This window comes from Macrosteles quadrilineatus, unplaced genomic scaffold, assembly GCF_028750875.1.
Source record: "Macrosteles quadrilineatus isolate MER2022 unplaced genomic scaffold, UCM_ALF_1.0 Scaffold_23__1_contigs__length_1887923, whole genome shotgun sequence".
Taxonomy (NCBI): domain Eukaryota; kingdom Metazoa; phylum Arthropoda; class Insecta; order Hemiptera; family Cicadellidae; genus Macrosteles; species Macrosteles quadrilineatus.
Genome location: NW_026542616.1, coordinates 696,097 through 706,017, shown reverse-complemented (window position 1 = coordinate 706,017; position 9,921 = coordinate 696,097). Strand labels below are relative to the sequence as shown.

General features: G+C 35.0%; 1 protein-coding gene across 2 annotated transcripts in view; it reads right to left on the bottom strand.

Moving 5' to 3' along the window:
* Positions 1-3,844: 3,844 nt before the first annotated feature.
* LOC129005553 (heparan sulfate 2-O-sulfotransferase pipe-like) overlaps positions 3,845-9,921 on the bottom strand; it is a 66,537-nt gene continuing 60,460 nt past the window's right edge. Inside the window, exons 5-9 of one of the 2 annotated variants that reach the window (XM_054434463.1) lie at positions 9,700-9,779; positions 7,781-7,937; positions 7,117-7,241; positions 5,878-6,032; positions 3,845-5,237 (exon numbers count right to left, since the gene is read on the bottom strand). In XM_054434463.1, coding sequence (XP_054290438.1) covers positions 5,062-5,237; positions 5,878-6,032; positions 7,117-7,241; positions 7,781-7,937; positions 9,700-9,779 — 693 coding nt within the window. In that variant the 3' untranslated portion in view covers positions 3,845-5,061. The remainder of the gene's footprint in view (positions 5,238-5,877; positions 6,033-7,116; positions 7,242-7,780; positions 7,938-9,699; positions 9,780-9,921) is intronic. The other variant, XM_054434464.1, reaches the window with a different exon arrangement.

Genomic DNA, 9,921 nt, shown 5'->3' with positions numbered 1-9,921 from the left:
CTTTTCACACCCTGGGGTTATTTACAGTATAAAGTTTTATAACGCTATAATGACCCGAGTCAACATTGCCATTAAACATCAAGTCACATACTTCTTTGCCAGAACCGAATGTTAAGTCACAGTTTCTCAAGCAACTTCCCTGTGTACTTGAAAAAAAATTCACTGATATATTGTAGTTCCACGTATCCCAGCGTACTCGCCATCTCGAGAAGGTAAAGTTTGGTACCACTGAACGTCTAACACTGATCTTGAGTAAGATTCGTCACCAACTATAAAATGTTTGTATGTTTCCCACTCATTAGCAATTATATGTACAACTTGCAAGCGGATTTCCCCATGATTATTCTGGTGGCCGTAGAGAATAAATTATATCGATCAAAACAATAAGTTTCCGTTCCCTATTATGGGTATTATTTCACATTCCATACTCAAACTTAAACTCAATTACCACTTTCCTTCAGATACTTTGCAGGAAAACTAAAACATTTCAAAAATAAGTTAACAAATACGCTTTCCTTGATCAAAATCGTGTGTTTATAAACAGAAACTCCAAGTTTAATAATTGCATACTGAAAGTGAGGTTATAAAAATAATAACAAATGTCTGACAAACATTAAACAGCTGACGAATAATTTATAAACTGTGTATTATATTCTTCAATAAGAATTGTATTGACTCGAACTTTAAAGGGCTGTAGGTCGTAGCCCTTAGAAAAAACGTAAATTCCAAGGAAGTTCGGCAAATCTACACACTATCCCCTTTAATTTGAGACATAAATCTTGTAGATCGGTCCAGTAATTACTGAGAAAACAGTGTTACAACTGTGTATTAAATATATAGATTGTTAAATAGAAATATTTTTAACTTTAAATACTGTTCAATGTTAAGGAGTTTGTTGGGCTTTGCTATTTTGCAACTTTTGATAAGTTATAACCTTTAAATTATTTTTGAAATTTGCAAGGCTATAAATTGGTCTAGCAAGAAACAAACTCTTATTGTTTTTAGTTATTTTTCTATTCAGAGTAAAAAAAACTGTATCAGCAATCTGACATACTTTTTCTGATATACTTTTTCCTAATTAGCTTGCCAGCAACCCTTATCATGGGTAAGCTGTACAGGTGTCAGTAACTATGCTATTTTATGGGGAAAAACTAAAATTTGCAATTACTTTTGGACCATAATTTTTAGCAGCTGTGGCCATTTTGTGAATTTCTGGTTTCGGTGAAGAGACCCTCCCTGTTTCTCTTCAATGGTTATGGTTATTTAATTATTTCAAAATAACCCAAGTACTAGTGTACCTGTTGCTCGAATTCGAGCAATTGCGAAGCATTACAGGCGTTATTTTAAAATAATTTCCGATGACTTCATAAGAGTCAACTCAAAGATTATGGAAATAATCAAGATGTACACAACATAGTTAGATATAATAAAAATTTGTTGTAAATATCTTATCTTTTTTCAAAAGCTGACCTTGTTTTTTAGTGTTTTCTACAAATTAATGAAATAACCATCTACAATCAGCAAAAACCATTGCAAATACTTCATTTTGAGAAATTTAGTAAATCACAACAGCTGTTTCATTAAAAAGTAGTGTAAATGTATGCATATGGTCGTGATGTAAACAAATCTGAAGAGGGGACTTTATAGGCCTCTGGGGCAGAGCCCCAAGGGAATTTACCTTGTTTCTCTTTTGATGGCTCATCTACAGACTAAGACCTTTCTTTAGAGACCCCTACCAAGTTTCTACGCCCAGCCGTTCTCTGAAATTAGCTGTGACAAAAACCCATTTTTCCTCCATAAGAATAACATGGGATGGGAATTTAAACCACTAATTCCATCTGCTTTAGGAAAATCATTCAGATTGTATCCGGATTTATCTTAAAAGATGTAAATCTTCATCTTTTTTTTGATAAAGATATCTGATTCTCCAAAAAGCAGTAACATTCTTACTTCGATCTCAGCAATTTTAAATCCTTCTCTTGCCACATCGACCCATGTATGTAATCATCCTGTTCTTATTTGATAATTCATTAACTTATGGGGTAGTTTTGTCTTGGCCATATAGATCACATAAAGCTGTGCATGTATTTCGTGGATTGAAATGAACCATAATTGTAGGAAATTTTATCACAAATCTTGAACATTTGCGGAACCAAATCCATAACCTAGTCCAGCAGTGGTAACAAATAATGCAAATGCGATGAGATGTGATGACACTGTTGTGTTTCCAAATGTTTTGTATGTAGTGAGGTTTAGATGCGTTGTTCAACCTAGCTACATGTGTACATCAAAGTAAAAACCATGTACACATTTTTTTTAAATACCTGAATTGACATTAGTTCACCTACTTTACCAAAACCATAGACTCCGTAGTTAGTCTATTCCAAAACTTGAACACAGCTCTCATCCTCAACGTACTCATCTATGACACAATTTTCAACCCGATTATCAAAAACTGTCATACCAATAAATGAATCTCAGGTGTTCTTTCTTGAATTTAAAAATAAATTGTGATTGAAAGTAGGAAAAAAGGCAAGTGCCAACCTTAAAATATGTATAAGCTAACCCGATAAGGAATAGTTATATGTTCCTTTGAAATTGATAAGTCACATTTATTTCATAATTTAAAATTTTCTAAGAGCAATAAAGCATAGATTTTTGAACAAAACATAATAAGTTCATCATTTTGTTGAAACTATAAAAAAACTTGCCGTGCAGTGGAGAATCCATTTAAAATCATAAATAATAATGTAAACATTTAATTTTGACAGTTTCAGTAAACCTTTGAATACAATTTTAATATTAACAGCTGGTTCATTAAAAGTAGTGTAAAATTATCCATATGGTCGAAATGTAAACAAAATTGCAGAGTGAACTTTAAGGGCCTCCGGGGCAGAGCCCCAAGGAAATTTACATCGTTTCTCTTTTGAGGGCTCACCTACAGACCAATACCTTTCTTTAGACACCCCTACCAAGTTTCTACGCCCAGCCGTTCTCTCAAATTAGCTGTGACAAAAACCTCGTTTTCCTCCTTAAGAATAACATGGGATGGGAATTTAAAGGCCACGGGGGCAGAGCCCCAAGGGAATTCACCATGTTTCTCTTTTGATGGCTCATCTACAGACCAAGACCTTTCTTTAGACACCTCTACTGAGTTTCTACGCCCAGCCGTTCTCTCAAAATAGCTGTGACAAAGAAAAACAGTTTCAAATTAATATATAGATTGCGACTATTTCATCATAATTCTAAGGCCAAATATTTAATATTTACAGTCAGTTGTTATTTTTTTCTTTAGCAAATCCTTGAAAGATTAGTTAAAGTTTGGAGGGGGGAGGGAAAAAAGTGCAGTATGAAATTGGGGGGATCTGCGCTCCTGACCTTGGGGGTGAGAATGATACAGGAAACAAACTGAAACATCAACTTGAGGAATGACTGGTAAGATGACCCATTTACTCGATGAAAGAGTTTTTACGGGGAACCAACTATCACACATTTTACCTCTGTAAAGCAAGAACTTTAATTACTTATTTTTGTGACGACATTGTATTTCTTAAGAATTGTCTATTGTTTATTGTTGTCTTAAAACATACATGAACTACTGTTAGATTAATAAAGGCGAGTTACCGTAGTAAGGAATCGTAACTTAAACTTATGAAAAACGTCTCTTTGAAATTCAAGTGGGACAGGGGGTAACCGGTACCATGCTTGATTTGATATGAAACATGACCGTCCAAGGCTTCTGCATCTGACGTGCTAGAGGAAACAATAAAAAACACAAGTTATTTAAAACAAATAAGTTAAATTAATCTATTGGGGGGACAAGATGTTTATAAAGGAAAAGAAATTGTGTACAAAAAATATTTATTATATATTTACAAGGAATTCTACAAGTATTGTAGACAATTTATGACTTAAGAATATATTTTACAAGATAACTTATCAAAACCTTCAATTGTGTAAGGGTATGGAACAAATAAACAGCAAAAATTATTTAAGTAAAAAAGACGTCTTGATTAATAATAAATATCCAAAAAATGTTACCTATAAAGAGTGTTGTTCAATGTAGAATTATCATAATTGACTTTAATATATGGAAGTTTATGTGTTTTTAAGGGTTTAAAATGAGATCATATATCCAAAAATATATATTATCATTACCAAACAGTTACACTGTTCCAAATTAATTTAAACACATACTCTGTATAGCCGCTAAAAAGAATTGCTGTATTCGGTATTATATACTGTACCTTGAATATTCTTTGGTTCTCAAAGTTAAATAACATTTTTCACTAAATGGTAGGAATATTTTTTCATCCTTGATGTTTATGTTTTATGTCCTTTTCAGTTATCAAAAGAAAACACATCATTCGTAGGGTGGATACAGTCTTGTTCACTTGATGTTTTTATTACCATACACCACAGAAATATTAGAAAAATGTGATGTATATTTTATGTTCAGGTGATGACAGGAATAAACCTTAGGGGGAATATGTACCCCTGTCACAGCAATCCTAGAGACTGAGCAAATTACCATTGGTTTATTGAGTTTTGTTATTCAAGAATACAATAGAAGAAATAGTCTTCCCAATTACAAAACCTAAATAAATTTAGTTATGCATCAAACTGTAAAAAATACAACTTTATCAAAGAATAAAAGTTCTTTTTTTTGCCAAAGAAAGCACACTTGTGACAGATAAACCCACCATCCTTGAAAAGGAAAGTATTCTTGATACTGTAACAGCAATGCGTTTCCAATGAACCATACAAACTATATAGAAGAATGTACACAATCAGCATTTTTTAGTTACCGTATATAAACAATTTTAGTACAATTTGCATCCTGGATGTCTCTTGGACCTAAAGAAATTGATTTCTCTGATTGTTTGACAATCTTAATATTTCCCCGTCTAATTTTGAAGACATCGGAATACCCAAAAAGGTCTCAAATTCCAACTTTTCAAAATTCTCCACCACATATCACAGAATTGCCTGGTGAGACAAATATACAAGCGTAGGCTGGTACGCATTGAGTTTGCAGGTGAGGCAGGCGTACAGGTCGCCTCATGTTCCTGTGTTAGGTAGGCGCAAGGCCAAAAGTTGCCTGTGTAGACGTTGACGGCAAAACAGATAAAAGTCTATCTCTCGTGTAAAGTTCCTTCTGACCATGTCCTTCACTTCTTCACTCACCGGAGGTTTGAAGGTGTTTCTGTTGATCTTCCTAAAGCTGTCGAGCTCTTCTGAAAATAAGGTTCAGAATTAATAAGGCACAAGAACTGGAAATGGAATATGATAGAAAAATCACAACTCTGAACAATCATATACACATCTGTTAAGCTGACAGTATTCTATACTTAACAGTTAACACCGTTATTTCTTAAGAGATTAGTTTTATCATAAACAATTAGAATAAATATAGACTGTCAATGAAGATTCTGCGATATGCCGCTAGAGCGTACTTGGTGTTCAATTCGCTGCCTTCATCGTCTCCTCGCTATCTACTACCAGCAGACGTTGCAGCGGTGTGCGCTGTGACTACTCAGCACTCCTAGCGGTGGACACCAGAACATGCTAACCGTAGCGCTGCTGGTCTAGATTTAATTCTTTTTGTCTATGTTTTTATCGTTTTGCACATTATATAAAAGAAGTTATTTGTAATGAGACATTTTATAATGTTTTAAAAAAGATCACTTTAAAAGTTAACCTAATACATAATGTCACCAATTTAACCTTTAACTGTAAACCAAATTTTATGGAACAACCTTGCAATGTTTTGTTTAAAATGCTAAGCTATGTATTGTATAGTTGAATATGTCTTGTTCTTCCTCTGCCAAAAATGCAAGCTTCTTAGAAAAGCTTTTTAAAGCATGTTTACATTACCTGTATAGACTTGTTTAGCGCCTGCAAAGAACCTTGGAATGTAGTGTTCCAGTACAGTGAATGTAGAGTTGAGGTCTTCCAGCACTCCGACCACAGCGTAATGTCTCTCCACGGCTCGCTTGGCTCTCTGCAGGGCTCCGTCAGTGTTGAAAGGTCTGGAAAAATGGCAAGGTATTAAATGAGGGGTAAAATCAATCGATCAAATCTATAAAGCAGTGCTCTTTCATGATTCACTGCTGTTGAAATAAAAAATGGTTGGGAGAGACGAAGGGGCTGTACATCATTATAGATATTAATATTATTTATAGTACTATTTAACATTTTTAGTGTGAAAAACAGTGTTTGGAACACCAAAAATGAAGAATTGCCCATAAACATCATTAATACTTTTAATACTTTCTTATGAAATGGCGACCATACAATGTAGGTATTTTAAGCCAAGTATGAATGGAGATGAGTCTAGGATGAGTGGCGCGATCTTGTAGTCTTGTTAGTGACTAAGGCGACATTCCTTAGACACAGCTGTTAATTAATAGCCCAAACAGCTAATGGCAACTAAGGGACCTACAGTTTATAGTGGAATCCGAACCACATTTTTTCCTTGGTATATACGAATTGGTCTAATTATCAGGATAGTACTGCGGATAGTCGTAATACTCACTAGTGCGGACGTTAATCCACACCAGGGAGTATCCCATCCACAGTGCATACCTATAAATATCCACAATCCGTGACCTCCTAGTAGCTGGATTACAGGACGACGCCACCCGTCCCAGCCACTGTCATTGCACGGGCTGGCCCGGTCACCAGTGACCAGTGATTTTGGACGCCATTTTTATTGGGAAAAACTGCTCAAAACACTATTTCAGACCTAAATCACAGATAATATAACCCCTATATTATCTGTGCCTAAATCCTCACTTCTTGTGACAAAAAATGATTTCAGGCCCTGGGTGAGAACCCACTCACTGATATATTTACCACACTTAATGAGTTAACGAAAAATTAATAATTCTAGGTGTATATGGCTTAGTTATCGTTTGAGGTGTTGGATGGGACCATATACAACTCTCATTAAGTATTAGTTCCCATACCTCAAATTCTCTGGTGATACTCAGCATTGAATGTTTACGAAAGTCTCTCTCTAAGTCCAACTATCTCTGTACTCGCTGAGATAATCCTACATTATACACTACCTACTGTGTATGTCACAAACAATATGATAGTCAGTTTACTCACGTGCAGGCCTCACTGTGACCACAGAAGAACATACTCTGTCTGCGATGGTCACCGATGCCTTCCCTAGTCTCTCCCTCCAGGTACTGACATTCTCTGTCTCCTCTCAAAACACACGTCTCAAAATCCTGTGGCAAGAAAACATGAAATGTATTGGTCGTCAGGTGAAATGGCCAAACATAATAATTAATTAGGAAACCTTATACCATTTGAGAAATCCAAGATGAGATTCTTAGTAGCTTTTCTTGTGATTAAGAAAACAAAAATAAAAATTGAAAATAAAAAATTGTATTGTCAATAGTGAATAACTAAACGTGTCTTAAACTTTTTGAGACCCATTGATTTATTTTTGCTTGTTTTTACCATGGTTCTTTCATCCTAAAAATCTTGATGGACATATACATACAGTGACAATTATTGATCAAAGTATTAAAGTTCAAAGCCTTCATTTGTGTAAACAACTCAAATAATCCATCCATTCCATCAATTTTCATCCTAGAAGTCTAACATTTATTTCAGGCCAGCCTTCAAGCATTGCCATAGACAGGTAATGAGGTGATCTTAATTGTTTTAATAAAAGTTTTTGAAATTTCTTGATGACCGATGTTTATGTCTGGTGCTAGAGGAATTATAGGTTAGATGATGCAGTAAGAGAGCCACGAGTTACCTTCTTCAGCCACTCAGGGTCAGGCAGTGGAATGTCTGGGAAGGCTTGTTTGCGCTCCACGTAGTACCAGGGAGCTCTCACATAGTAGTACCAGGATATCACCCTCTCCACTGGGTCTCTCACCAGATTCACATAGATGGGCTGGGGCAGTCCAAAACTGTACACAACAATCACTGTTTAGCATGGTGCTTCAATAGAATTCAATGCTTGTACACAATAGTTTTTTATCTGATTCTGAAGCAGTGGCAAATTTTACATCCCTGCAGACAATGCAGTGTGGGGCCCCAGGCTCAGGTTCAGGTTTTTAGGGGGGGCCAAGAAACAATTATTTTAACCATCAAAGTCAATGTATCTATTGGACCCCAGAAATAAAGTTCTTTAAGTTGAACGTGTTTGTATGGTATCTCCTCATTGTTCATTTTTAGTATATGAGGTATTCCATACTAGGTTAATTCATACTTCGTTCATATAAAATTTTAGACGGTTTTAGGGGAAGAAATCTATCCCCTCACTTAATACTAGCTTTAAAATAATAGCTGAACAGCTGAGGTTTGCCAAAACGTCAATCAGCTGCAACATATACATTACGCAAAAAAAGTAGTGAGGGAACTTCTGACTAAATTTTGTGAATCGACCATAACATTAGTGGCTGAGTTAGTAATTTATGTATAATTCTAGGCATTTTCTCTTTGGCAAATGTGGAATAAGAGGACTTGGAATAAAATTTTCATTACTCCGTTACGAAAGTAACTAGCTGACATCAATGAAAGTAGTCGTTTCCCAAGCTCTAATTTAGGGCGAGGGAAAATCGATCAGCTGATTTTCCCTTGCTCCAAATTAGTTCTCAATTTATTCACTACACGCGCTAGTGTTTTGTTACGGTTTAATTTAATGATTTGAATCAGCTGTATGTATTGTTAAAAGTTGTTTTATTCTTTTATTTTGATGTTTAGACAAAATTTATGGAGAAATATACGTAGGTTTCCTTTAGAATATTTTCTCATTTTTTTTATGTTTTAAAGATTAATAAAAAAAATACCTAGGTTTCCTTTTGGTATTATTTTTATTTTCTATCAAATTAATTGAGAAATAAAATAGTTGTAATAATACTGTGGTCTGCTATTCTGTGTTTGTAAATTTTGGCATCGTGATGAAAAGTATCGTTCATAACTCGTACCGAAAGTTATTATACGGCACTTGCTCCATTATTACCGTCCTCGGCTTTGCCTCGTACATGAAAATTGCTCTCACATACTCGGCTTTGCCTTGCACGTGAAATTGGGGTTCCCTGTGTTCGGCTTCACCTCACACAAAAAGTTGAGCGTGCGCCGGAAAATGCCACTTTCGGTCCTAGTAATTAAATATAATATTACTTTTGATCCAATCAACGTTCGTTAACAAAACAGAAACACATGTTATAGCAAAAAATTTGTTATAGCATTCGTGCAATTGGGTGGCATGGCTTATGAGGTTAGTTGAGTGTATCAATCAAGTACTCGGATTTTATAAGATACAAAAAAGGAGTCTACAAAATTTAGTTTTACTAGGTCATCATCGCATTGGAGCCATCCTGTTAAACAATTAAGCAGGTACAAAAATTACTCATGTAAGACTATTACTATAACTCTAACACTTAATACAGTAATTTGTTTTGCTCCAAACCGATGAGACAAACTCTATGTAAGTTACGAAAGAGCACAACAAGTAAAGCCTTTCACCTTGGAGCTTCTTTGAAGGGATATAACAATTACACTAGGAATAAGGGCACAAATAAGGCATGTTTCAAGCCAAATACAATTTATATAAGTGTACGATTAGTGAAATGCCGACTACATAATCCTTGATACTGACTATGATTGGGTTGTAATATGGTTCGAGATACACTTCACTCAATTGTTGTAAACCTTTTTAAAACTTACTGAGTAAAGTTCAGGAAGCAGATGTGTTTGACATAGACTGATGGAGTGGAATACTGGTCAATCATAGTTGCCAACCCCAACTGAAACAAAAATGTATTTTTATTAGTATGGTATTATGTAATAAAGGTATATTTGTTACAAGGCAGGACTTTCGTTTTTGATGCTAGGGTTCAAATTCCACCATTACCAAGGATTCTTGCGTTCTTATCCATGTGAATTTGC